At 58.8% G+C, this 27,886-nt stretch overlaps 1 protein-coding gene across 3 annotated transcripts; it reads left to right on the top strand.

The window, feature by feature from the left end:
- The first annotated feature begins 4,083 nt into the window (after positions 1-4,083).
- SEMA6B (semaphorin 6B) lies at positions 4,084-27,770 on the top strand. 3 transcript variants are annotated; one of them, XM_053911996.2, is made up of 17 exons: positions 4,084-4,394; positions 17,152-17,294; positions 17,431-17,554; positions 19,172-19,232; positions 19,379-19,441; positions 19,928-20,029; positions 20,443-20,533; positions 20,854-20,973; positions 21,455-21,543; positions 22,125-22,342; positions 23,062-23,193; positions 23,419-23,568; positions 24,000-24,182; positions 24,270-24,416; positions 25,148-25,225; positions 25,351-25,409; positions 25,949-27,770. In XM_053911996.2, exons 2-17 carry the CDS (start codon positions 17,180-17,182, stop codon positions 26,824-26,826), a joined length of 2,610 nt encoding a protein of 869 aa, XP_053767971.1. In that variant the 5' UTR covers positions 4,084-4,394; positions 17,152-17,179; the 3' UTR covers positions 26,827-27,770. The 3 variants fall into 3 exon arrangements, with proteins under 3 accessions (XP_053767971.1, XP_045058645.2, XP_024424689.2); XM_045202710.3 differs by lacking the exon at positions 4,084-4,394 and adding an exon at positions 16,169-16,476; XM_024568921.4 differs by lacking the exon at positions 4,084-4,394 and adding an exon at positions 16,170-16,500.
- Positions 27,771-27,886: the final 116 nt, after the last annotated feature.

Raw genomic sequence — 27,886 nt, 5'->3', positions numbered from 1 at the left:
GAAGCAGAGTGATGGGGGAAGGGTGAGAGGGGGTGGGCCCTGGGGAGACTTGGGATGAAGGGGGCACAGGACAGGGGCCCAGCCTAGGCTCCTAGACACGCACACCGAGACAGAACTACCGAATGGCCTTTCCCCACAGCTGCCTCTGCCCTCCAGCCCCCCGCTCGCGCTCATGTCCCTGAGATCTCTGGATAACATGGATTGAGTACCTACTGTGTGCCGGGTTGTTCCAGGCCATGGGAACCCAGCAGGGAACAAAGTGGCTCTGTGGGAGAGACAATACGCATGTTTGGTTGTGAAAAATAAAATGAAGAAAAACAAGGCAGGACAAGAGAGAAGATGGGGTGTCACTGTAGGTGCAGAGGTCAGGGTGGCCTCCCTGCAGAGGTGACATTTGAGCTGCGATTTGGAGGAAGAGAGTGGAAATCTGTGGGGAGAGCATTCCAGGAAGAGAGAACAGCAAGTGCAAAGGCCCTGGGGCAGGGCAGGCTTGGTACAAAACTACACACTTAGAGACATGCTCAGACCCTTAAAAGCTGTACCTCCCTCACTTCCGAGTGATGCCTCCTCCCTGAGGAAGAAGTCTCCCTAGATCCTCAGTGCTTCCAGATGAGAGTGGCGCCCATGATGGGGCTGAGGAAGCAAGGAAGACAGGGGGCATGAAGGAAGTCCCTGAGACCCACTCACTCAGCCCAGTTCCCAAGTCATTTGTCTTAAAAGCCTTCCAAGCTACAGAGTCCCTGAGCCCATGGAAATGAGTAAAAGTGTGGGACTCCAATTCCAGCTCCATTTCCTAACTATGTGAGTGGTGAAGCCATTTTTCTCTGCGCCTCAGTTTCCACACCTGAAAATGGGATAACAGCAGCTTTGTTCTAGAATCATGGGGTGGCATACAGTAGGTGCTCCACAAGTGTTTGCTCATCATTATAATGATGAATATATGCACAATATGAGGTATTTTCTGGGCAGCAGGCCCAGGGGTGCTGTGCAGCCTCTGGAAAGGTCCACACCCTCTCTGGGCACCAGTTACACCCAAATCCTCCAGGAGCTCCAGAAGGGTATTTGAACTTGGAAACCAACCCAAGAGACAACACCCCTCTCCCCAGTGAAGAGGCAAGGGTCAAAGGGCAGGGTCAGGGAAGGGTAAAGACTGTGACGCGCACACAAACCTACCCGTCCACCCCGCCCCCCAACACAAACCGCGGACTCCAGGCTGTTAGCTCTGTGGAAGGACCAGCTGGGCGGATTTAGCCGGTGCATCTGCCGCACGAGCAGCTGCCGTTCTGGGGGGGGGGGTGGGGGGAGGTTGGAGGGGGATTTGGGACGAGGGAAAAAAATCTGTCCGAGGAGAATTACGTCTGCGCCGCTCAGCTGCCGGCTCAGGCTGGGGGGACACCCCAAATCTGCCCGGACCCGGGCCCCTCCCCTACGGCGACCGCCCCCACGTGTCTTTGGGGGAGGGGGCGTCGGGAGGCCCTGACGTCATAGGAGGGATCTGCCAATCGGAGCCGCCCTTCCCAAGGCCCAAGGGGATTCCCGGGGCACAGCAGGAACCTGGGGCGCGACCCGACGTTGACGACGCCCAACCTGGGTTTAAAGGAGGGCCAGCCCCTGGCTGGGGAAATCGAGGCTGGGACCTGACTGAGAGGAGGCGGGACCCTGAGTGGCGCTGCCCACGAGCCGGGCTCCAAAGGGGCCCAGAGAGGGATGGGGATTGACGGGAGTCACACAGCGGGGGCAGCAGGACAGCGAGTACCGATGGGTGGCGCGCAGGCAGTGGGCAGGGTTTCCCTTCCCCGCTGGCGCCAGGCACCGGGGGCTGGTTCAGCCTCGTATCATCTCGGGGTCCCCGAAGGCCTTCTGGTCCCCTCCAGGTCCCCCCCCCAGCCCCCTCCGACCCGGGGCCGCAGCTAGGCAGCGTCGGGCTGAAGGTGTCATGGGCTGTGGGCGCCCTCAAAACCCGTACTGGATTTCTCCCGGGTAGGAGCAGGACGGGAGCGCAGCGCAACTCAGGTGGGGAAACTGAGGCCCAGAGGGGCGGGGCTTATCTTAAAGTCACACAACCAGGAGGGTGCTGCTGGCTCTGGTGACCTCTGGCAAGGCCCTGCCCGGGCCTCCTTGGCTTACCCGGAGGGGGAACTGTGAACTTCCTGCCACCCTCCTCCAGGTCAGGGATCAGACAGTCAGGAGCCCAGGGCGGGGGAGGGAGAAGCCGTGCCTGACCTTGCCCTGATCCAGGGCATGAAAGACCCATTCATGGACGCTGAAGACTGGGTGGCAGCTGAGCTGACCCGAGGGGGTGGGGCCTCCCTCAGGGCCTTTGTTCAAGCAGGTCTCTCTGCCTAGTACTCCTTTCCCATCCCTCAACCCGCGCTCCATGTGCTTTGCCAAACCCATCTATTGTCCTATGGCCCCCAAATCACCTTCTCGTGGTCCTCCTGGGCCCCCACCCAGCCGCAGTGCCCTTATCCCTCTCAGCCTTGTTCCTCTACCTCCTCTGCAAGGGTGAAGGCAGGTAGGTGGTGCATCTTGTTGACTAGTCAGCCCAGAGCCTGGTACGCAGTAGACAGATGCTCAGTAACTGCTTGAAGGAATAGGTTGCAGGAAAGGGTGGGCATGCGAGGGGGTGTGGGCACAGTCCAGGTTAATGGCGTGGAGGTGGGAGGAAGGTGCAGAGCCCAGCTTAGCCCCCTCCCTTGTTGGCAGGCCCCATTTCTCTAGGTGGGCAGGACACAGGGGGTGGAGCTGGGCACCCACAGGTGCAGGCCCATTTGCCTAGGACTCTGGCTCTGCCGGAAAGCGGGTCAGGGCAGAACCACTGGCAGGAAAGCCTGGCTGCTGGTAGATAGAGGTTTGTGGTCACCGGGACGGCCCCTGGGCAGATATGCCTGGGCCTTGGAAGAATCGGGTTGCCCAGGACCCCGCGTGTCCCAGGGAGCAGGGTTCACGTTTTTATGCCACACGGGGAAGCCACACAGCTTGTGTGAGCCCCGGTATTGTTGGGGTCCGTGAATGGGACACAACGGGTAAGGCCCACATAAAAGGTGCTTTGTAACCTGCGGCAAGAAGACTGATGCCCTCTTCCCAACCACCTCTGCCCTTGGCCAAGCTCTCTGTGCTTCAGTTGCCCATCTATAGGAGCCTTGCGGGGCTGCCCTGAGGAGTGAAGGAGGTGGCTTAAGTAAGCATCAAGGCCTCAGAAGTGGCCCAACACACAGTAGGTGTGCGAGACATGTTGGAAGATAAATACATAATAGTATATCATTTACTGAGTGCCTACTCTGTTATGGAGATGATGGAGGGACTAGTGAGACAGACACACACGGTCACACCCACATGACAGGTGCTTTGGGCAGAGGGGAACCTTGAGGCCCTGAGAGGGGCTCCTGTTGTCCTCAGGTCACAGAGGGTCAGGGAGGTGACAGGAAGGTCTCTGGAATCAGAAGACCAGTTTGTCCTGTAGTCCCCAAGGCAGGGGCCAGGCATGCTCCCTATGGGCCCAGGGGGAGCTGCAGCTCCCCAGAACCCCCTTCCTGTGCCAGGCTTCACAGGACGCTGGGACAGAGGACAGCTTATGTACTATGATCTCTGCAGCCAACTGGCTCAGGTTCAAAACCCCACCTTCTTATGGGGTGACTTTGGACAAGACGCCTCAGTTTCCTCACATGTATGCTCAGTGTTAATTAAATTTAATGCTTGTGGATTGAATAAATGACCTCATTTGAAGGGGGCCCGTGTAAACCACAGGGTTTCTAACACCGCCCCATCGTGTTAGGATGTGATTGGGGACGATGGATCCTGGGATGTGAGTCTGGCCAGGATGGACTGGAGCAGGAAGTCGGGGTTGGGGGGCTGCTCAACGAGGCGCCCCACCTGGACAAAAGCAGGGAGTCTTCTCTTGGGTCTTCTCCCACCCTCGCCCCCGCCCCCAGTGCAGCGGGCCGCCCACCCAGCTCCGCCTTCCGTTCCGCGCAGCCGTTACTCCGGGCCGCTTTTTGCGCGGCTCCGGCCTTGTCGGTGGGGGGGAGGTGGCGGGGGGGGGGCGGGGTGAGGGGGGGGCGGAGGTGGCTAGCCGCGAGTCGCAGCGGCCACCGCGGCGGGTGGAGGAAATGGGGCCGCGGCGCGCCACCGGTCCGGCCGCTGCACAGCGCCCCCCCAGGAGTCGACGCCAGCGCGCGGGGAACCGGGGCTGAGCCCCCTCCCCCAGCGCAGCGCCGCGGCCCGGGGGCGGGGGAGCACGCGCCCCCCAGCCCCCCTCCCCACCCGGGATGCCCGGCTGAGCTGGCCGGGCCAGGACAGGTGCGCGCACCCCCCAACCCCCGTCCCCCCGCCCAGCCTGCGCCCTCCCGCCCTCGCGCTCCCTCCCGCGCACTCGCGGCGGCCGCGGCTCGGAGGTAAGCGCCCCGGGGCGTCTGCGAGAGGGGGCTGGGGAGACGCTGCCCTGGGGGTGTCTGTCAGCACTCAGCTAGGGGTCTGAATTGTTGGCTGGGGCAGCCAGGTCAGGAGCTATAATTGGGGGGGGGCGCTGAAGACCCCACCACTGGAAGGGGGATGGATTTGGAGCCGGGAGGGTGTTTGTGGAGCACCATAACGGGAGGATCTTTCAGCAACGCAGCTGGGGAGGGGGCTAGATTTTAGGGGGGTCTCCGTATGGAGGGTTATAATGGGGTCCAATAGCAACGCCTTGAAGAGGCTGGATTGGGGCCTGGGGCGCTTGAATGAGGCTCCGTAATGGGGGTGTCCAATGGCACCGCAGCTGGGGGGAGCTGAATGTTGACTGGGGGCCTGTATGTGGACGTATAATGGGGGTTCTGTCGGCACCGCAGCGGGTGGAGGTTTTGTCCGGGTGGGGGACCGTAAGAAACAATAATGGGGGCTCAGGGCTGCGCTGCTGGGGAGCTGGATTTGGGCCCAGGTTGGGGGTTCAGGGCAGTCAGGGGGTCTGCTGGCCAGGGATGGGGGCTGGTGTTGGGGGGCGGGGCCATGAAGGCTAAGTCAAGGGCCACCCAGGCTGGGGTGGTGGTCCCAGCGCGGTGAGGCCGCTCCACCCCACTCCACCGTCAGCCACCGCACCTTGGACGCCCCTGAGCCCTCTCCAGCCTCCTGCCTGGCCCAGATGGAGTCCAGGGCCCTGGCCACAAGGGAGGGGCCGCGGCGGCGGGAGAGAGCCAGTCCGGATACCACTCGCTGCAGTGGGGACCCCGGAGAGGCTCCGGGGCCCCCCGAGAACTGACAAAGGGACAAAGAAAGCGTCTCTCTCAGAGGGTGCCAGGCAGGGTGGGGGGCACTGAGTGTGGCCCCCTTCTGCAGGCGCTGATTGGTCCCCAGGGCAGGTGTCACGTGTCCCTCTGTCCTGCTCTCTGCCTCTGGGTGCCCTCCAGTTGGGGGCACCTCCCAGGGAGGGGTGCCATAGCGAACCCCTGGCCCTGCCTGGGACGTGCAGACACCAGAGCTGGAAGTGTTTGCGAGAGCCCTGGGACTGGGGCACTTCTCACACCTCAGCCCCTGGTAGGCCCTCTCTGGCTGATATCTCTGGCATCCTCTCCCCGATGTTGGCATCTTTGACCCTCAGACCCAAAGGGAACTGGGATGTGGGGTTTGGAGGGTCTGGATTTGGATTTAAGGAGGAAGAAGGAGGGAACCATTGGCTGGGGCTACAGAAAGGACCCTCGCCCCATTTGCAAAATTGCATTTCTTCATATGTCTCTGGGTTCCCTCAGCTTCTCAAGGGGTCCAAAATCAAAGTTCAGTGCCCAAGGATATCCCTTCCCCCATGAGTTCCCCACCCCCATCCCTTTTCTCATATCCTAGTAGACACGGTTTCTTTCAAGGGTAAAAATTTCAGCTGAATCTGGGCAGTTGCTGAAACTCTGTTTTGAAAAAGTACAGGATGTGGGGAGACGGGTGGGGGTCACGGTAGGGGTCAGGGCTCACCGAGAGGAGGTCCCAGGCTCTACAGGACGGTGGCTGGGGGTCAGTCAGTGGGCCCCACTGGAGGCCCCTTGGATACTGGGTAGGTTGCAGCCTGCCAGAAGCCTCATTAAACTATAGTGTGGCCACCCTGTACTGGTTCATTCCCAAGAACAGATTGGGAAACTGAGGCTCAGGGAGGTGACAGAGTGGGTAAAGGGAAGCCAAGCTTCTGTGCTCCTGGGGCTGCTAGAAGGGGTCAGGGGAAAGGTGCCCCCCCCCATGAAACCCAAATGCTCTCATAAAGGTTACCCTGGAACCCACTCCTCTGTCTACCCTGAGCTGTGCAGAAATTAGACCTGGAGCTTCCAATGCCCCAACTCCTCTCAAAAAAAAAAAAAAAAAAAAAATCAACTTAGAGGGAAAGGCTGGGGACCAAGCGGTGTGGCCTTAGACAGGTATCTAGCCCTCTCTGGGCTTTGAGGCTGTAGGAGGCACTCTTTACCTTTAGTGGCTGAGTGGAGGTAGATGAGGCAGAGCGAGTTCACATTATAATGCCTGAGATTTGTAACGTCTCCTCTCTCCCTCCACTTCCCACCTGCCTTCTGCCAGAGCTGACCACCCCGGGTCCTCAGGTTCCTGTCACCTTTCCCCGCTTTGAGGTGAGAAGGTGTCTCTAAGCCCCCAGAGGTTCGGAGTCACCTAGGAGGTGGCGCTCCTCTAGGCTTTAGTTTTTGTCTCTATCCACTGGGCAGGGGAAGTGCTGGAGATCTGTGCCGTGGAAGGGTTTGGCATCTGCAGTGGCCGCCCAGGGCTTGTGACAAGGAGTTGCTGGGGTTACCTGGGACTGGACCTGGAAGATAGAGATCAAACTGTCCTTGGAAAGGTGACCCTGACGTCATCCAGCGGGACAGGGGAGCTGGGTCCCCAGGGGCTGAAGGACATGCCGGTTGCTGCCTGTCTCCTGGGATGGAGGGTGTCCCTAGCTGAACCTGGGGTGTGGCCTTGTCCTGTGTGCCTGGCCCTTTGCCAAGTGATGATGGGGGCCCAGAAAGGACTCAGCCAGGGTCATGACAGGTGGAAGCAGGAAAGGCTGCCTGGAGGAGGGAATGCTGGACCTGGGCTTGAAGGATGAAAAGGATGTTGTTGCCGGGAGAAGAGGGTCAGGGACTCCAGGTGGCAGGAAAAGCAAGGATAGCCACTGCGTGCTGAGCTGCGGAGTCCGGAGTGGCTGGACTGCTTGAAGGGTGGGAGACAATGAACAGTGAGGCCTGAGAGGTGGCAGGGACTGTGAATGCCCAGCTGAGGAGCGGGCTTTACCCCAAGGGGAGCAGGGAGCTGTGGGAGGTTTTAGAGCAGGACAGTGAATGGGCAACATTGCAGACCTTGAGCAACAGTGAGGAAGAGCAGGTACCAGGAGACAGGCTCCCGGAAACCAAGTCAGCAGTTTGGAGGAGCAGCGAGCCACCTATCTCGGAAGACAGGCAAGAGGGGCGGATGGCCATCTTTCCAGAACCCTGGAAGAAGAACTGTATTGGTCAGGCCCAGGTGGCCCTCCAGACTTCTCAATTTCCAGGTACTGTGGGTTTTCTGAGCCGGAATGTTTAAGATACCATGATTATGAAATCCTAAGTCATTTAAAGAGCTGCAGATTCTCAGACTGATTCCTCTAAAACCTCGAGGTGATTAGGGTTGACCGTGGGTGGAGCCTCGTGTAGCAGAAATAGAGAAACTGAGGCTCACGGCAGCCCCGGACCCAGGCTCCAGCCACCTGCCCCACGTCCTGCTGAAGTATCTAGGATCTGGCTGCTGGGTCAGGGAGCTCAAGGGACAGACCCCCACCCTACGCACCCCCACCGTCAATAATGGGGTACAAGCCTGGCTTGCCAGAGCCAGGGTTCCGCATATGGCCTAAGAGGTCTGGACCTGAGCCACAAAACTATATTTTATTTTCATGACCATTTGCCACCTGTCCTTCGGGGACATCCAGATAAAGTGGCAAGCATTGGAACACTAAGGAGGTGACTTCGGAGGCTGGGACCCTCTTCTATTCCTTTGGGCAGAGATATGGGACCCCCACCAGCCACACTCAATGACCCTTCACTGTCTTGGGACCCCAGAGTCCCAAGGTGGGGCACCCCACGGCCTCCTGGGAGAGAGGCCATCTAGTGAGGACTACATTTCCCAGGATGCACCTTGGCCCAGGCTGAGCCAGCATTCCAAGGGCAGACCTAGGAGAGAACTTCCCAAATGCAGGAGCCCAGTAAGGATTGTGGATTCTCAGGGGAGCTCACATCCAAGGTAGCTGGGAGATCAGTCACTCAATAAATGCCCCAAATGGTCCCCATATGCTGCATCCTGTGCTGGATGACACTGGGATCCCAGAGAGGGTGACTTTAGGTCTGTTTGTCTCTCAAGGGGAAAGGGAAACAGAGGCAGGCATTGGCCGGTGGCTACATGGGGTCACGACCTGGGCAGAGTGAGCAAAGGGGACTGGTGAAAGCAGACTCTGCCCAGGGGATCAGAGAAGATGTGCTTTGGAGGGACACTGTAAGTAGGACCATGATGAATGTGTAGGAGTTCACCAGGGGGAGACCACATGTTTTCTGATAGTGTCAGAAGAACCTTCTTCCTTCTCTGGAGTAAGAGCCCCCAGACAGTTGAAACAGCCGCTCGGAATTACTGCCCGTAGAGACTGCTACAGCAGTTGGGTCCGACTTTCTACCTAACTTTGAGTCCATCTTTTCACTCACTCACTCAGGCCCCTTCCCTGAGCCTCAGCCATCAATGAAACATAGATGCTATTCTTTCTCTCCTGGGTCCAACATTTAAACGAGGATGCAGGCAAAATGCCAGGCACAGTCCTGTTGTTTTCCTTATTCCAGAAAAAAGGAGTTACTTCGAAAAGCAGGGATTGTGGCCCGTGGCCCTGATCCCAGTGGGGGCTGTGGGTCTCTGCTCTCATCTGATAAGTTGACAAACATTTGATGAGCACCTACTGTGGGCCAGGGGCTGGGGACCCAGCCATGACCAAGGTTGACTGGGCCCTGCCCTCGTCATGCTCACAGCCGGGTGGGGACACGGACGTGAACTAGAGAAAGTAAGTAAATCAAGTGCAGTGAGTGCCCTGAAGACGATAACACGGGATGATGTAGCTGAGAAGAGCAGAGTGATGGAACAGGAAGGGTGTCTTTGAGGAGGTGGCATTTGAGCTGAGACCTGCAAAATGAGAAGGAGCCAGTCATTCAAAGATCTGGAGGAAGAGCATTCCAGGAAGAGAGCACAGGCTGTTCAAAGGTCCTGGGGCACAACTGTGCCTGGCATGTTGGAGGAGCAGAGAGGAGGTCCACATGGCTGGAGCACAGTGAGGGAGGGGGAGAGAGGGAGGGGTGAGGATGAGGAGGGGGGTGGGGGACAGGTTGTGGGAGGGCCTGGTTTACCCTGAGAGAGCTGGGATCCCTGAGGCTGTGGGCAGAGAAGGGTAGGACCTGACTCAGGTAACCACAGGCGCCTCTGGCTTCTGCAGGGAGGGTCGCCTGTGGGCGGCAAGGGCCAGCACTGTGGGTGGGCGTGGGTGACTGCCCTGGTCCCGTGAGTGATGATAGGGGCTGGCCAGGCTGAGGCAGTAGAGGGAAGAGTGGGTGGGTGCGGGAGATTTTGGACTTGCTGTTGTGTGGATGTGGGGAGGAACTGAGAACCCCTTTCTCTGGGGGCAGCTGGTGCTATGGTTAAGAGTGTGGGGTCTGGACCAGATGACCTGGGTTTGAACTCCAGCTTGGCCATGTCCTAGCTGTGCTGCATTGGGCGCATCTCTCACCCACTCCGGACCTCGGTTTCCTCACCTGTAAAATGGTGAGAAGAACCCCCTCGCCTATCCCTCCAGTACTTTCTGTAAATCCCCATAACACAGGGCTTGGAACACAATAAATGCTTTACAAGTGTTTGTAATAAATGCTCCATAAGTGTTATTTCCCTTTAAAGGTCTAATCCTCAGGCTCGGGGGGAAAAATGAGGCACAGATTGGGAGGCAGATTCCTCGAGGTCACCGAGTAAAACCCGGATTCCCTTGCTGTGTCTCTCCATCAATTTCTCATGACCCGTCCCCCGGAACCCATGCCACTCTGCCACTGATTCGGCCATTCTTGAGCCGTGACTCATTAGGATTGTGGTCTACTCTGACCCCAGGGCCTTCCCTTGGGACCTATTTCCCGCCTTTGTCTTCTTCAAGTTCATTGGCCAGGTCTTCCGTTCCCAGCAGCACTTGGCACAGCCCTGCCTGCCTCCAGCACCGCATCTCTCAGTGGTATCGCCCTGCAGACCTGCCTTTCTGGCCCTGCCCCATTTGGGGACCCCTGTGTCCTCCCAGGCAGGGCCTGTGAGAGGGGCAGTGAGTGGGGCAATTCTAGGTGGGGCTCAACCTGGGGTAAAAGAGGGCTCCTAGAAACCCCAGTGAGGGGCTGGGGTCCCCATCTTCTGCTCTCAGACGAAGGACACCAAGGGTAGGGACCAGATCTCTTTGTCCTCCCTGAAGTGGAGCCCTGTGGTCCAAACCTTACTTCCCTCTGTCTCCCAAACCTGGGCCCCAAGAGCAGGACCTGAGTCTATTTCCCCAACTGGGGCTGAGAGCAGACGGCCTGTCTGCCCCCAGGCCTGCCCAGGACTCTGTGGGTGTTCAGCCCCCCAGCCCCGGCCTGGATTCCCCTGTTTCCAGCCCCCCTAATGACTTGCTGGGTATAAACGATACTTTAATTTCCTTGGAATGGGCTGGGCATCATGGAGAAAGCAGCCCCGTATTTCCCATTCCTAATTACAAGTTGCTGCTTCCGATTTGCCTCCTGGTGGCCCAATTTCCAAACAGTAATTAAAATTAATTACTCAGGAGCACCCCCTCCCCATCTGGGCCAGGAGCCCCAGGGACCTGCCTTGTCCCCCATTCGAGGCCTTGCCTCCATCACCTGGTCTCCTCTCTGGTTCCCCTAGTGGCCTGGGAATAGGACAGCCTCTTTCTGGCTGTCCTCTTGTTTCTCCTCAAAACGCTCATTCAGACTGCGTGGCCTCCCAGACAGATGGCACATTGTGTCCACTCAATGAATGTCAGCAGGAGGCCATAGAACCACATACCTGGGTTCAAATGCTGGCTGTGTCCTTCTTTGCTGTGTGACTTTGGCTAAGTGACTTAACCTCTCTGAGTCTCAGTTTTTCCATCGCTAAAACAGTGGTGATGGTGCCACTCTCTGCCTCATCTGGTTGGTGTGCGCAGGAAAGGAGATCATACGTGTGAAGGGCTCGGCCCAGCGTGGTGCACACCGGTGTGCACGTAGTAGGGCCTTCACAAATCTTAGCTTAAGTCCCTGCTCTGCTGGGCTGCTGTGGGACGGATGGGGCTCAGTTACCCTGGGCGCCATTGTCTTCAGAGATGCTCCGCATTAGCTGGGTGCTGGCTGCATGCCTGCCTCCGTGCCAAGCTCTTGACGCACAGTCCTGGTCGCGGCTCAGCCCCCAGCGTGTCGGTGCTCAGGCAGTCTAGACTAAACATGTGCTTGCAGCAAACATATCCCAGGGACTGTCCCTCGGATATTCACTTAGCCAGTATTTGCGAAGCACCTACTATGTGCCAGACCCTCTGCCATTGTGCAGCTGACATTTTCAACCCTGATTCGCAGAGGAGAAAGCAAGTCCAGAGAGGGGGAGGATGTCACCCAAAGTGGCACAGCAGTCAATATGGTTTATTAAGCACCTACTATGCACACCTCATTTACCCTTCGTGATAACCACATGGTGATAGTTATCGTGATGGGGAAACAGGGAGGAGGGTGGAGGATGCAGGGGGATGCACTGGCTGCTTCCAGGCTGGGGAAAGAGGAGTTAATTGGCATCGAGAGGATATTGGGGTGCAAGGGGGTCTCTCCACAGCTCCCCATGCTCAGGGCCCCAGGGACACCCTCTGGCTGCTCAGCCAAGTTCCTAGACAGCTCCAGAGCCCGGCTGGGCTGTGACGGGGGTGACGGAGGCAGCTGGAGGAGGCAGCTGTAAGCAGAGCCGGTAACTAGACCTGGATGGTGCAGGGGCCTGGCTGCCAGGCCAGGTTACTTGATCTCCTTGGGGACGCCAGGCCCCAGAGCTGGAATCCTAGGGCGGCTGGGCTGACAGGAGCTCCTTCTATGGAACTGAAGATGGGCATCTCACCCCCATCTTTGCCATGGCCGATGGAGAAATGGCCTCTGAGCCTGGCCTGGAGTCACTGAGTTCCTGTCATGACAGAGGCCCCGAGAGTGCTAGTTGCTGGCCCAAGGTCACCCAGCAAGGTCATTTCACATAGTGAACATGTGGACCAGGCCCCATTCTGGCGCCTTAGTTTACAGAAGGGGAAATCCCCTTGTCTAGTAGCAAAGGGGGAGAATCCCAGGAGTCCTCCCTCCACCTGCTGGGACTTTCATGCTCTTCCTTCAATGGTTCCCATTACTGTGGTCTAGTCAGGGGGGCTCGGCCCTTCATCCAGAGCGGGGCTGTCTAAAACAGTGGTCACTGGCCACACGTGGCTGTGAATCACCTTTCCAACGTGGCCACTAGGAAATTTAAAACTACACATGTGCGTGGTTTTCTGTTGGATTTTGCTGGACTACAATATGTCCTTTTACCTGCGTAGCAACATTTTAGGGTTGGACTTATAGTCAACCACAGTTTATAGGTGGGGAAACTGAGGCCCAGAGAGGGGAAGAGACCGTCGGAGGTTTCATGGCTGATAAAGACTCAGAGCTGGGATTTGAACCCAGACCATGCATTTCAGGGACTGGGCTGCTAACCTAGAGCTCTTTGGCTAGCACTGTTATCTGTCCAGCCCTCATTCTGGGCCTCAGTTTCCCCAGCCTGCCAGAGAGATTGGGCTGGGCTGGGCAAGGCAGGAGGGTGGGTAGACAGCCTGGTCTACAGTTAACTGGGGTCTTTGGAAACTGACAGCCAGAAAGTCATCAATGGGGGGTGCAGGGAGAAGCTTCCTGGGTGTGTCTGTGTGTACCCCCGGACACACAGGCCTGGGCACTCACATGTGTGGGCTGCCCACCCCTGCTGGGGCACATGGTTGTTGTGTGGTTGCAGCCATGGGTATGTGAGAACGTACGGATGCCGTAGTGTGTGTGTGCGGTGGACATCGGGGCCCGTGGGCCTGCGTGGCAGAAACCCGCCTGCCTGTGGACACCCATGCGTGTTGTGGGGCGATGAGCAGTCGAGCCAGACAAGAGGTCCGATCTAGGGTTGACTCCTGGTGCTGACACTTATGTCATCCACATGCAGCAGGCCATCACTGAACACCAGTGGAGTGCCAGACACGATGGGGACATGGCACTGGCCCAGACACCCCCAGGCTGCTTTCACGGGGCTCACATTCCGGGCGGCAGACAGGCCCTGATGAGTTGTTACAGGGGCACTTATTGCATTTGGGGGAATCAGTGCATAAGCCGATTCTGTGAGTTATTGGGCGTACAGGTGTCTGCGTTGCTAGAATGCAGGCCCTGGTCCGGCGGCTCTGGGATGGGGCACGGGACTCTTCATTCCCATAGCCCTCAAGTGAGGCTGAGGCTGCTGGCCCGAGGACCACACTTGGAGAAGCAAGAGGTCTGAAGAACCCTTTGAGAGTGTGACGCCAGGTGGGGGGACATGGGGAAGGAGAGGCTACTGGAGTCCAGGGTGATGGCAGTGGGGGGACTCTGAGGAGGCAGCATTTCAGCACAAATCTGAAATAAAGAGGGAACCTTGTGGGTATCTAAAAGAAGAGGCTTTTGGGTGTGGGGGATCAGCTCGTGCAAAAGTCCTGGGGCAGCACTGTGCCTGGCCTGATGGAGGAACAGTGGGGAGGCCCGTGTGGCTGGAACCAAGTGAGCAAGGAGGAGAGAGGGAGGCCACGAAGGTAGGGAGGGCAGTTGAAGGCAGGTCATGCAGGGCCTTGTGGGCCACTGGGAGGACTTGAGCTTTTACCCCAAGTAAGGTAGGAGTCTGGGAGGGCTGTGGGCAGACTGGTGACATGGCCCTGATGTAGGTGCCCACATGGGCCCTCTGGTGGCTGCTGCAGGGAAAACAGGCTGGGGGGAGCCAGGGCAGGAGCCAGAGGACCAGGTGGAGGGTTCTGAACTGGTCCACGTGGGAGATGACAGGGACTGACCAGGGAGCAGACTGGGAAGGGGTGAGAATTCTAGATAAATCTGAAGACAGAGCCCACAGGACTTTCTGGCGATGGATGTGTGAGAGAATGAGTCTGGGGGGAGCGGGCGTGTTGGGGGGAACTGGAGAGTGACTCCCGGGAGTGGCCTGAGCCCTCAGCAGAAGCAGGCAGGACCCAGAAGCACTGGCTGGGCCAGTGAACATCAGCTGTAAGCCAGCAGTTCGATCCGATGTATCCGTTCAGCACCTGCCGGTGAAAACCCTGAGAGGGTTCGTGTTTTATCTGTTGCTCATTTTCGGACTTACCAGCTGATTATAAAATTTATACTGAAGCCCTGGGTTCCACAAGTAACCCGGACAGCCTGACCGCAAGAGTGGGAGGAACTTTCCAGAAGGAAATGCAAACCTGTGATAAGCTTAGAGTAATGAAAGCAGTAGAAGACCTGGGAAGTCAGTCCAGGGGACGCCTGAGAGTGGGAGGAGATAAAGTAAAGCAGCCTTGAGGAACTTCCCTCTCTGCCTCAGCTTCCTCATCTGCACAGTGGGATCGCCTGCCGCTTCTCAGAGTGACGGTTAAGGGCTCAAGCTGAGAGGCCCAGCCACAGCTTGAGCCCTTCTAGGCGGGACCTACCACGTTACCAATTTATGACTGTCGTGCTCCCGTATGGGCATGTCCCAGGGCTGCAGACAGGAAGCTTGCCCCCTCCACAGGCACACAGACATATGGGTGCATGGATGCCCTGCACGCCATGGGGTGCACAGGCTGACCACACACTTCCCTGCCTGGTGGCAGCTCCCGGTAGCCAGGTGCTGGGGCAGGTGGTGGGGTGGCTTCCAGGCAGGCAGGCGCCAGGCGGCTGCTAGCAGAGGCGCCTCGAGTTTCATGGAGAGAAGCAGATGGTCGTAGGGGAGTAGGGGGAGGTGCTGAGGCCTCTGGTCACCCCAGGTGGGTTGGTCCTGGAGTGGCCCAGACTCCCCAACAAGAGCATGTGGGGTTCAGGTGTGTAATATTGTCAAAATAACAAACGTGAACAGCATCACTTCACACTCATTGGGATGGCAACTATCAAAAAAAAAACACCCCAAAACAGACAATAAGAAGCGACGGCAAGGGTGTGGAGAAATGGGAACACCAGCACTACTATGGGAATGTGAAATGGGGCAGCGACTGTGGAAAACAGTGTGGCAATTTCTAAAAAAAAAAAAAAAGAACCAGCCCTGACTGGCTGACTGGTGTGGCTTGGTGGGGTGGGCGTCGTCTCGCAAATGGAAAGGTCGCCGGTTCAGTTCTCTGTCCAGGCACATGCCTGGGTCGTGGGCCAGGTGGCAGGTTGCGAGTGTTACGAGAGATGGTGTTTCACTCCCTCTCTTTCTCTCTCCTTTCCCCTCTCTCTAAAAATAAACAAAAATAAAATCTTAAAAACCAACATAGAATTACATTATGATCCAGCAGTTTTACTTCTGGGTACCACAATGTGGTCCATCCACACACTGTAATATTATTTAAGCTTAACAAGGAAGGGCGTTCTGACCCCTGCTACAGCACGGATGAACCTGGAGGATGTTATGCTCAGTGAGAGAAGCCAGACATAGAAGGACAAACACTCTGTGATTTCAGTCACAGGAGGTCCCTAGCGGACTCAGATCCACGGAGACAGGAAGGAGATGGTGGGTGCGCGGGGTTGAGGGAGGGATGGGAGTTAGTGTTTCGTGGGGACAGAGGTTCAGCTTGGGAAGGTGAGAAAGTTCTGGGGACGGATGGTGGCGGTGGCTGCACAACAATGTGAATGTGCTGGATGCCACTGGACCGGACACTTATAAAATGGTTAAGATGGTAAATGTATGTTATACCTATGTCACCACAATGTAAAGAATGTTTTTTAAAAATGGCACAGAGCAGACAGAGCACCGGACAGGTCAGGGTTACCTGGGCTGGTGTCGTAGGGAGCAGGGTTGGGCAGGCAGTCAGGCTGGTGGGAGGCGGGGGGCGGCCTGGGTGCCAGGCAGCGGCTGGGGCCTGGATCTCGGATTGTGGGAAGGTGCGGATCAGGGGAGGGGCTGGGGAAGGAAACTCTTAAGGAAGGAACGCCAAGTCTATGCACACGTGGGATCCAGGCATCCTCTGAGTCACAAATCCTGGAAGTTCAGGGTCATGGAGAGGAAGTCCTGGAGCTGCATGCAAGGCCTTCCTGTTTTGGCCCCGAAGACCAGGAGGCAGTCACTCCAGGGCCAAAGTTCGTCATCACCTCCACCTCCAGGGGCTCAGAATTTCCTATGAGGCCAGGGCAGGGCTGGGACCTGTCCTTGCTGCTGCGATGGGGGACGTGAGGCATGGAGCTTGCCGGGACTTCTCAGGACGAGGATGTGGGTTTCTTACTCAGGACCTCCGAACTGCACCCCTTTCTGGAAAGGGTATGGAGGGCTAGGTCCCAGAGGGTGAGTTCTGCAAACACTTCCACCAACAGATCATCACTTAGTGGGGGGCTGTCTCCCCTCTACACACCGTGAAGGCTCTTTAAATTCCCTTGAGCAGGAGTGAGAAACAGGCCCCTGGAGAAGTAGTGAGGCACCTGTCACAGGGGCACATGAGCAGGGGACAGAAAGGCTGGACTCCAGAAGGAGTCAGACTTTCCGGGGTCCCAGGTCACTCGCCAGCCGGAACACCCTCTGATTCTAAAGTACCGCAATTCCCAGCTTGTAGTTTGTAAAATACCAAGAGCCTTGACTTTTTTGAGCCTTCCACTTTAAGGTAGCTATGTTTTAACTCTATCTTTTGAGATTAATTTTTTAATATCTTTTGAAATGTATCTATTATCATTAGTAAAATTATTTAATATTAAAATTATTTAAATATTTTTTGTTAGAAACAGTTTCCTGAGCTTTCACTAACATGTGGTAAGAAAGTTGCTCTGGTAATTAAACAAGTGCTGGTATTGTTATTGTTAGTGCCGTGATTGTTGTTAGTTTAAATTATTATCCCCACAGGGAATTTTTCTGGGAATGGAAGGTCCCGGCCGCTGCGGCTTGTGAGCGCCATCTGGCGGCGTACGCGGGCCAAGCCGCTCACTGCCCCACCTCTTCCCGCAGGTGTCACCCCAGTCACCACGACCTCGCCATGCGGACCCCGGGACCTCCCCGCCCGGCCCTATTGCTTCTGCTGCTGCTACTGGGGGGTGCCCACGGGCTCTTCCCCGAGGAGCCGCCGCCGCTCAGTGTGGCCCCCAGGGACTGTGAGTGGGGATCCTGGGGGAGGGGCATCCCGAGGGTCTTGCTCTCCAACTGAGCCTGCTGTCCCCCTTCCCCAGGGGCTCATTAGGCCGGGCTCACCCCGGCCCTGAATCGCACTCCCCTCTCCCCCTCCCCCAGACCTGAACCACTATCCTGTGTTCGTGGGCAGTGGGCCAGGGCGCCTGACCACCACAGAGGGCGCCGACGACCTCCACATCCAGCGTGTCCTGCGGGTGAACAGGACACTGTTCATCGGGGACAGGTATGAGGTCTGTCTGGCAGGGTGTGCAGGCTGCAGGAAGAAGCGGAGCCTTTGGGGGAGTTTTCATGATGGGGTCCGTTGTTTGGCTGGAATGCGAATGTGTGTACTGGGGGTGGTGCTTTTAAAGGAGCTGAACCCTGGGCGTGGTTGGAGCCAGGTGCCTACTATGGTGCGTTAGCAGTTGGGGACAACTGTTTGGTCAGAATTCAATGGGTGCCTCCAGATTCGAAACCTAAATAATGAGGAGTTAGCCATGAGGAAATCTGGTGGAGAGGGAGACATCCAGGCAGAGGGCACAGCATGTGCAAAGGCCAGGCTCGTGCCTGGCATGTTAGAGGAACAGCAAGAAGCCCGTGTGGCTGGAGCAGAGTGAGTGAGAGGGAGAGAAGGGGGAGGTGAGAACAGGGAGGGGACAGAAGCAGGTCTTTCAGAGCCCCCTGGCTTGAGGGGAAGACTTAGGTTTTCACCTGGAGGGAGGTGGGAGCCCTGGAGAGCTGTCTGTAAAGGGAGGAAACCTGATTCAGGTGCTCACAGTCGCCCTCTGGTGGCTTCTTTGGGGAGAACAGGCTGTTTGCGGGGGTGGGGCAGAACAAGTTGGAGGGGACCGAGCTGGTCCAGGTGGGAGATGACGGGCCTGGAACAGGGTGGTGGCTATGGAGGGCGTGAGAAGTAGGTGAATTCCCAATAGACATTAAAGGCAGAGGAGACAGTGTTGGCTGAAGTGTTGGATGTGGGAGGGAGGAGAAGAAAGGAGTTGAGGGTGACCTCCAAGTTGTGGTGCGCACCTGCAGTACAGAGCTGGAGAGGAAGTTCAGAGGTGGAAGACAAGGGAAGGGAGGTAGCAAGTGTGAGGGGACAGTCAGACTCAGAATCGCCACACTGAGTGCGAAATGCCCATGAGCCCTCTGCGTGGTGATGGTAAGGGGCAGCTGGACCCCGAATCTGGAGCTCGGAGAAGGCCCAAGCTGGCGACAGGACCGCGGGCATGGTCGTGAAGGTGTAGTCAGTACTAGAGTGGATGGGGCCATCCAGGAGGGGTGTGGGGGGGGGGAGGGAAGAGTCCAGAGGGAGTCTGAGGGGTAGGAAGGAAGCCTGGTGAGTTTGGGGAACGGAGGTCCTTGTGAGAACTTAGTTCCGGGGGGGGGGGGGGGGGGGGGCGTGCCTAGGGCGGTCAGACACTGGGGTGGGGAGGAAGACAGAGAAGTTACTGCTGTACTTAAGGCTCGTTGGTCAGTGAGCTTGGCCAGGGCAGGTTTCTGTGACATGGGAGGAAGCAGGGGAGCCTGGGGTAAACGAGAGGTGCTGAGTGGGGCACCTCATGTAAGACATCGGACAGTTTACCCTGTTGGGCGTAGCCCCAGGCCACGGGGTATGTAGGCCTGCGGGGGCTCGTTGTGCATATGGATGTGCTGGAACTTGTGAGTCTTTTTAGGGCAGGAGGAGAGGCGGTAGGCCACACGCATGAACGTGAAGGTGTATCCGGTGTTGGAGTTGCTCGTGGCAGAGGCGTTGTCATGCCCTGCATGTCACATGTTGGACACCACGTCTGCCACCAGGAGAGTGGGGCGTGGTGGGGGTGGAGGCCCTTCAGTCTCACTAACTGCACTCCTCCCTCAGGGACAACTTGTACCGGGTAGAGCTGGAGCCCCCTACCTCCATGGAGCTTCGGTACCAGAAGGTGAGCAAGGGGCCCAGGCGGGAAGGGAGGGGACAGCGCTTAGGCCTTGCACCAGAGGAGGCTAACATTACACTGGGGATTCGGGCCTACCTGGCAGGGGTTCCTAGGGCTGCTGGGTACCCCTCATCAGCTCCCTGTGCCCCCAGAAGCTGACCTGGCGCTCCAACCCCAGTGACATCAACGTGTGTCGGATGAAGGGCAAGCAGGAGGTGAGTGGGCCCTGCTCACACCCCCAATCAGCTACTACCACACCCAAGCCATGCCTCAATGCAGCCTGCCCGCCCAAGGCAAAATCTTCCTCTCCCTTCATCGTAGGCCTGGACCCTGGTGGTGTTATTGCTACACCCAGAGCCTAGTCAGGACCCCCAAATGGTCCTCAGACGCTACCACATCCATAGACCAGGTCTTGCCATAGCCCCACCCCTTCAGTGGCTGCTGATAGGGAATACCCTAGAGAGGGGCCTGTCCCAGACCCTCCCTTAGTCATGGCCAAGCCCCCATCCAGCCCTCTTTTAGCTGTGCCCACATCCTTCACATGAGAGTTAGACACGCTGACATCCCTGCCCATCCCTGTAAGTCCTTCAGTCCTGGCTCCCCCTCTGCTATAGCCATGCCCCATTACGTCCCACAGCCATGACCACGCCCCCACATATTACCACGCCCACTGCTGCATCTCTCTTCCCTCCCCACCCCAGGGCGAATGTCGAAACTTTGTAAAGGTGCTGCTACTTCGGGACGAATCCACCCTCTTCGTGTGCGGTTCCAATGCCTTCAACCCCGTGTGTGCCAACTACAGCGTGAGTCTCCGCCCTTCGAAGCCCTTGCCATCCCAGGTCCAACCTCCGTACCTCTGCTCACCTGCCCTCCATGGGCCCTGCCCTTTCCGGATCCCACATAGCCCCTTACAAGAAGCCTTACTGGATATACTCTGCCCGCCTCCTCACGCAGAGCTCAAGAGGCTTCCAAAGGAGGCCTGTATGTTGTCACCGAAGCCCTAGTTACTTTGCCTATGACCCAGTTATAGGATTAACTGGAATCGACTGTTAGACCCATTTGCAGATCAACACACTGAGCCCCAGAGAGGTTAGATGACTGGTCAAGTCATATGGCATCCAAGGTGGAGGCAGAACTCCCCTTGGAGTGGAGGTGGGGGCGGGAGGGGCTGCCAGGCGTGGCTAGGAGCTGTCACTCAGGCCCTGTCCTCCTGCAGACAGACACACTACAGCCTCTTGGGGACAACATCAGTGGCATGGCCCGCTGCCCATACGACCCCAAACACGCCAACGTCGCCCTCTTTTCTGGTGAGTGCACCCCCACAGCCCAGCTCTGCCCATCTGATGGGGCCCCAGCCCCAAGCAAGGCACGGTATCTTCCACCCTTGGAGTTGGGGTCATTTAGAAGCAGCTGGGAGACTGTCTCTTCAGCTGTGGAACAGGCAGAGTCTCAGCCCGGAGTCAGGGCTCAGCGGGAGCACGGGCGCAGCTTGGGCTCAGCCTCGAGGCAGGGCTCACTTTACCTCAGGGAGGCAGATGGAGAGCCTTGGGAGACGAAGTACTGACCCACACTGCCTCTGGCCTCTGCAGTCCAGTCTCTCACCTGCTTCCCCCATCATCCCATACAGAAGGAATGCTCTTCACAGCCACCGTTACCGACTTCCTAGCCATTGATGCCGTCATCTACCGCAGCCTCGGGGACCGGCCCACTCTGCGCACAGTGAAGCACGACTCCAAGTGGTTTAAAGGTGGGATGGGCATTCACTGAATCCCCACCACCACCCCACCAGAATAAGAGTCCCAGGGGAGACAGGGAGGGGACTCCCATCTCATCTTTGGAACCTACTGGCCTCTTTAAAGATAAAGCTAGAAGAAAGACTGAAGTTGGATCTAAAGTAGAACTTGCTGGGAATGGGTGGCCTGGAAGCCCGAACTGGAACTACAAGATGGGTATATAGTCGGAGCTCAGCTCTTCAGCACATGAGGGAGGAAGGTGACAAAAATAGTAGATGTAGCTGTTCGTGGAGGGTAGACACAGTGATTTGAAGATTCTGACACTCACCCCTCCCCTGAAAACCCCAAAAGTTTGAGTGTGTTTTCTTTTGCCTGGGTAATCAACTGATATCCCCCCTTCACCATAAAAGCAGCCACCTAGGCTTATGTGTGCTTAGCTCCAGAAGCACCCTTTCTCACGTCAGGGGCCGGGTTCTGACCGCTCCTCTCCTACAGAGCCCTACTTCGTGCATGCGGTGGAGTGGGGCAGCCACATCTACTTCTTCTTCCGGGAGATCGCAATGGAGTTTAACTACCTGGAGAAGGTAACACCCCCCCCAACCCGAGAGGCCCAGGCAGTGGGGCGTGGAGCTGAGAGGCACGCATTCACGCATACCTCCATCCACTGATTTTCTTTTTCATTATCTCCGTCTCCTTCGAAGCATTCGCTTACCCATCCGTCCACGCACTAATCTGCCCGTCCTCTCGTTCCTCATCCCTCTACCTACCCTTCCATTCCAGCAGCCAGACAGTTGGGTGCACGCACTGCCTCGGGCCGGTCACTTCCCTTTGTCTGTGCCTCAGTTTCCCCTTCTATACCATGAGGATATCAGTGGGCCCTCCTTGGTATAGCTTTGGGAGGAAAGTGAGAGAGGATGAGAATCCAGTGCCAGGTTCACAGTGAACGACCCGTAAGTGTCAGTGATTCTGATCACAGTTCTCACATTGCTGTGACCCTCCCGGTCATCTCTGCGTTTCTGCTGGGGAATCAGTGCCCAGGGAGGTACAGCGGCTGTCCAGGACCCCACAGTGAGCCGGGGTCAGGCTCCTCCATCCCAGCCTGAGTGGTGGGCAGCGTGACCTTTGGGACACAGGGCTCAGGCCCGTCTGCCCACTGTCGTGCCAGGTGGTGGTGTCGCGTGTGGCCCGGGTGTGCAAGAACGACGTGGGGGGCTCCCCTCGCGTGCTGGAGAAACAGTGGACGTCCTTCCTGAAGGCACGGCTCAACTGCTCCGTGCCCGGGGACTCCCATTTCTACTTCAACGTGCTGCAGGCCGTCACAGGTGTGGTCAGCCTGGGGGGCCGGCCCCTGGTCCTCGCCATCTTCTCCACCCCCAGCAACAGGTCAGTGGGTGTCAAAGGGGCAGACTGAGGGCACTGGGTGGACATGAGTGGAGAGGTCCCACACTCACTCACTGCCTATTCCCCGGGGCCCCAGACCATGATAGGACAAGCCCACATGGACCCACTAGGGCTCGTGGGTCACAATTGGGCAGAGGGGGGACATCAGCATCAACTGCCTTGAAAGGAGGGGTCAGAGAGAGCTACCTGGAGGAGGGGACGTTAGAACTAGGCTTCAGAGGGTGTGAGAGGGAGGAAAAGGGGAGAGCGTTCCAAGTTATAGGAACATCATTGCAAGACTGTGATGAACTTGGTGTGTTTAAGCAATAGGCAGGAGCCCACGTGACCAGAATGTAGGGAGCAAAGGGAAGGCGGGCAGTGTGAAGGCAGGGAGGTGATGGTGCAGGGAAGGGCCTGGGTTTTACCTTGGGGGCACGAGGGAGCCGTGGGAGAATGAGGAGCTGAAGCAGGGATGGGCTGTGAGGGGGCGAGAGTGGTACCAGGGAGACTGAGCATTCAGGCCAGCGGCCATGAAGGCCAGGATGCGGTGGTTGTCGGGGCGCACGGTCCTGCTTGCACACTGTTCAGGAGGCAGGGCGATCACATGGGGCAGGTGGGTGGCATCTCTGGGCCAGGGACTGAACATCTGACAGCTCCAGAGGACAGGACCCCTCCACACAGGCTCCCGAGGCTCACTGCTCCCTTTTGTCCGACCTCCCCAGCATCCCGGGCTCTGCTGTCTGCGCCTTTGACATGACACAGGTGGCTGCCGTGTTCGAAGGCCGCTTCCGCGAGCAAAAGTCCCCCGAGTCCATCTGGACGCCTGTGCCAGAGGACCAGGTGCCGAGGCCCCGGTGAGAGTCCCCTCCGTCCTGAGACATGTGCTGGGTGGGGTGCTGTCCCCGCAAGTGTGGGCCAGGGCCTCCCGGCAGTTGTTTAGCTGTTGCCAAGATCAGCCGTCCCCATTACGCAGATGAGGGAAACTGAGGCCCTGGGGGCAGGGCAGTGGATCCCCTGGAGAATCAGAGCCCCTGTATGGGGACCCCCAAACCGCCCTGACCACCCCACCCTCCCCACAGGCCTGGGTGCTGTGCAGCTCCCGGCATGCAGTACAACGCCTCCAGCGCCTTCCCCGATGAGATCCTCAACTTTGTCAAGACCCACCCGCTGATGGACGAGGCAGTGCCCTCACTGGGCCACGCACCCTGGATAGTGCGGACTCTGACACGGTCAGCCCCCAAGCGTGGCTGGGGTCCTGTGGGGGCAGAGGGTGAAGGTGAAGGCCCAGGAGAGAGTGGCGGGTGGTGGGGGGAGGACGGGCTGACTTCGGACACGAGGGGAGGATGGAGAACATCGGTGCTGGAGACAGGATACACGCAGCCCGGGGACGGGCAGGAGACGCACAGAGAGAGACACAGAGGGACAGAGACGGGGCTAGAAAAGGAGACAGAGAGAGGGAGACAGAGAGGGACAGAAGGACCGAGAGATTCAGGGTGAGAGAGGCAGGCCCAAGTGGGAGCCCAGTTTGGGGTCTGTTTGGGAGGAGGGTGATGTGGACCCGTGGAACCACACCTGTGCCTGCGTTGCCCATTGTGGGTGGGGTCTCTGTGTCTGCCCGGTGGGAGTAGGGCCAGACTGACCCCTCCTGCCCTGGCCACAGGCACCAGCTGACTCGAGTGGCAGTGGATGTGGGTGCCGGCCCCTGGGGCAACCAGACCGTCGTCTTCCTGGGCTCCGAGGTGGGCACCATCCTCAAGTTCCTCATCTGGCCCAATGCCAGTGCCATGGGCACCTCTGGACCCAGTGTCTTCCTTGAGGAGTTCGAGACCTACCGGCCAGACAGGTGGGGACGGGAAGAGGCCAGGGGTCGGGCCAGTGGGCAGGGAGATGGGACACAACCCTTGAGTCTTACTAATCCGCTCACCTCCAGGTGTGGACGGTCAGGCGGCCGCGAGACGGGGCAGCGGCTGCTGAGCCTGGAGTTGGATGCAGCCTCGGGAGGCCTGCTGGCGGCCTTCCCCCGCTGTGTGGTCCGCGTGCCCGTGGCCCGCTGCCAGCAGTACTCAGGGTGCATGAAGTGAGTGTCCCCAGGCCCACGGTGGGGGTGCATGGGGGACCGACGGGAGAGGTGCACGGCAAGAGGGGAAGAGCTGAGTTTGAGTTAAGGGCCCAACAGCATCCTGACTTGGAAGATGAGCGAGGCAGAAGGCAGAGCATCTGCAAAGGCCCTGGGACAGGACCGCGTCTGGGGTTTTAGGGGGACAGTGAGACGCCTCTCCATGTGGCGGGAGAGGACTCAGTGGAGAAGGAGGTGAGGGCAGGGGAGGATGGGGCAGGTCATGCAGGGCCCTGTGGGCCACCAAGAGGACTTGCGATCCTACCCTGAGGGAGGTGGGAGCCGTGGAGGGCGATGGGCAGAGGAAGGGTGGAACCTGTGTGACATTTTTAGGAGCAGCAGAAGCTGGGGACCAGGGAGGTGGCTCTAATAGGGGCAGAAAGACCAGATGCGGAGTTCTGGCGCCCCTGAACTCCGTGTGAACCCTCCACACTGAGAAACCCTCCCACAGCCGCTGCCCTGAGCAGCGATGCGAGCACAGGCCCCTGCTGGGCACCCTGCCTGCTCTGCTGCTCTGGCAGAAGTGCACTTCCCTGGGCCTCAGTTTTCTTATCTGTAAAGTGGAGAATGAGCAGCGCCCACTGCAGAAATTTGGGGCCAGGATGCCCGAGGCTCCCGAGCTGATAAGCAGGAGGAGGCACCTTGTGAGAGGCTGAGGCTGACCGGCCTGCTGGGCCCCTTGTTTGCTGTAGGAACTGCATTGGCAGCCAGGACCCCTACTGCGGCTGGGCCCCTGACGGCTCCTGTGTCTTCCTCAGCCCTGGCACCAGGTATGGGGAGGAGAGAACGGCAGGGGACGGGGTGCCCAGCCCCCCTGATGATCAGGGCTCCCTGCCCCTCACTCGGGCTCTGTGAGAGGAGTGTCTGCTCACTGTGCCTGTCCTGCCCCCGTTAGGGTCACCTTTGAGCAGGACGTGTCCGGGGCCAGCACCTCAGGCCTAGGGGACTGCACAGGTAAGTGGGGGAAAGGGAGGAGAACTGGGGACCCTCCCCTGGGGCTCTCATGCCCGTGGCTGCCCATGTCCAGATGGGTGGGGGGCTAGCTTTGCAAGGGCAGGGGGTCCCACTTCCAGGTGGGGAGGTAGGTGAGAGACAGAGGCCGAGAGACAGAGGCCAAGAGACAGATAAATGGACAAACCGAGGGGACAGACAGATGCCAGGGGACAGACAGATGTATGGACAGGCGTTGAAAGGGACAGAGAGATAATGAGACACAACAGATGCTGGAGACAGATGCCAAGAAACAAATGGACGGGCAGGCTTTAAAGTGACAGAGAGACACCCCAGGACAGTCAGATGGGTAGACTTCGAGAGGACAGACAGCCCCAGAGAAAGAGCCTCCGAGAGACAGACAGGCTTTGGAAGGGACAGAGACGTCATAAGGCAGACAGATTTGGGGAGGACAGACAGATGGGCAGACGAGCCTAAGGTGGCCAGAGATGTGGATGGAACTGTCCCCTCGCCGGCCCCTCTCACACGGCCCTCTCGGCCAGGACTCCTGCGGGCCAGCCTCTCGGAGGAGCGTGCCGGGCTGGTATCAGTGAACCTACTGGTGACATCGTCGGTGGCGGCTTTTGTGGTTGGTGCTGTGGTGTCAGGCTTCAGCGTGGGCTGGTACGTGGGCCTCCGAGAGCGGCGTGAGCTGGCCCGCCGCAAGGACAAGGAGGCCATCCTGGCCCATGGGGGCAGTGAGGCTGTGCTAAGCGTGAGCCGGCTGGGCGAGCGCCGGGCAGGCGGTCCTGGGGGCCGAGGTGGGGGTGGCAGTGGAGCTGGGGGACCCCCTGAGGCTCTACTGGCCCCCTTAATGCAGAACGGGTGGGTCAAGACCACGCTGCTGCAGGGGGGCCCCCATGACCTGGACTCAGGGCTGCTTCCCACACCCGAGCAGACGCCACTGCCCCAGAAGCGCCTGCCCACCCCACACCCCCACGCCCTGGGTCCCCGTGCCTGGGAGCACAGCCACCCCCTGCTTCCAGCCTCTGCCTCCTCCTCCCTGCTGCTGCTGGCCCCCGCCCGAGCCCCCGAGCAGCCCCCTGTGCCCAGCAGGGCTTCCCACGGCGACTTCCCGCTCACGCCCCATGCCAGCCCAGACCGCCGGCGCGTGGTGTCAGCACCCACAGGCCCCTTGGACCCAAACACAGCAGCCTCCGACAGTCTCCCTCGGCCCTGGAGCCCCCCGCCCACTGGCAGCTTGCGGAGGCCAGGCCCCCAGGCCCCAGCAGCCGCAGCCCTGCGTCGCACGCACACATTCAACAGCGGCGAGGGCCGGCCAGGCGACCGGCACCGTGGCCGCCACGCCCGGCCCAGCACGGACTTGGCCCACCTCCTCTCCTATGGTGGGACAGACAGGACTGCGCCCCCTGTGCCCTAGGCCAGGGCCCCCCGACGCCTCGGCTGTGCCAGCCACGGGAACAGGAGCAAGAGATCAGGCCCAGCTCCGAGTGGGTGCTCAAGACCCCCACCCCAGTGCAAAGGGGGCACGGGGGGGCCTCCGCCACATGGAAGCACAATGGCTTGGCCCCCCACCCTGACCCGGGGCCGCGGGACACTAGGCGGTTTGGGGGGCGGGGGCGGGAGGATGTGCTATGGATTTGAGGTTGATCTTCTGTGCGTGGGTTTGGGTTTGTTTCCGATTTGCATTTTATTTTTGCAGTTTTCTACCCAATTGCACAACTCCGTTCTCGGGGTGGCAGCCAGGGGCTTGGAGATGGCGGGATGAGGAGGGGGCCACAGCTGCAGACCCAAGTGCCCCCTCTCCGGGTCCCTCCTTGACCCAGGCTCCTGGCGTGTGTGAGTGTGTGTGTGTGTGTGTGCATGCTGTGTTCGTGTGCAAGGGGCCGGGAAGGGGAGGGCGGTGTGCGTGCGGACGCCTGCGAGGGCTGCCACCGGCGTGTGCGTGGGGATGGGCACTCATGCAGGGTGCGTGTCCGTGTGTGAGTGCAGCGGCCTCAGCGGCCTGGGCATTGGCTGAGCCAACGCAGGGGCTTCCAGAAGGCTGGGGGCCCTCCAAGGTGCCGGATAGGAATTTGAGGGGAGACAGAGAAAGGGTTTCAGGCAAGGGGGTCCAGGAGGGCCTGCCCATGAGTCACACTGGCAGCAGCTGTGTAATGGTCTGGGGAACAGCAAAGGCGGTTGGGCCCCCCTGTAAATATGGCCCCAGGGTGGTCAGAGGGTCCCACACCACCTGTCCCTTGTGACCTCCCCTTTGACCTCCAGCTGACCCTGCATGCCAGCTGAGTGGCCAGCTGAAACCTGGACCTTCTCTGGAATTTGCCTCCCCAACCCCCTCCCCATCAATAAAACTGTTTACAACCACTGGCCCCCAAGGCTCTGGGTCTGCTCTGTCTCCCAGGGGTGGGACCAGGGCAGCGGCATGGCCCTACACAGCTGGGGGCGCCTGCAAGACCCACCGCTGGGTCACAGCGGCCAGC

Source organism: Desmodus rotundus, chromosome 9 (assembly GCF_022682495.2).
Source record: "Desmodus rotundus isolate HL8 chromosome 9, HLdesRot8A.1, whole genome shotgun sequence".
Taxonomy (NCBI): Eukaryota; Metazoa; Chordata; class Mammalia; order Chiroptera; family Phyllostomidae; genus Desmodus; species Desmodus rotundus.
The sequence above is the reverse complement of the archived record's forward strand: the minus strand, read 5'-3'. Positions and strand labels throughout refer to the sequence as shown.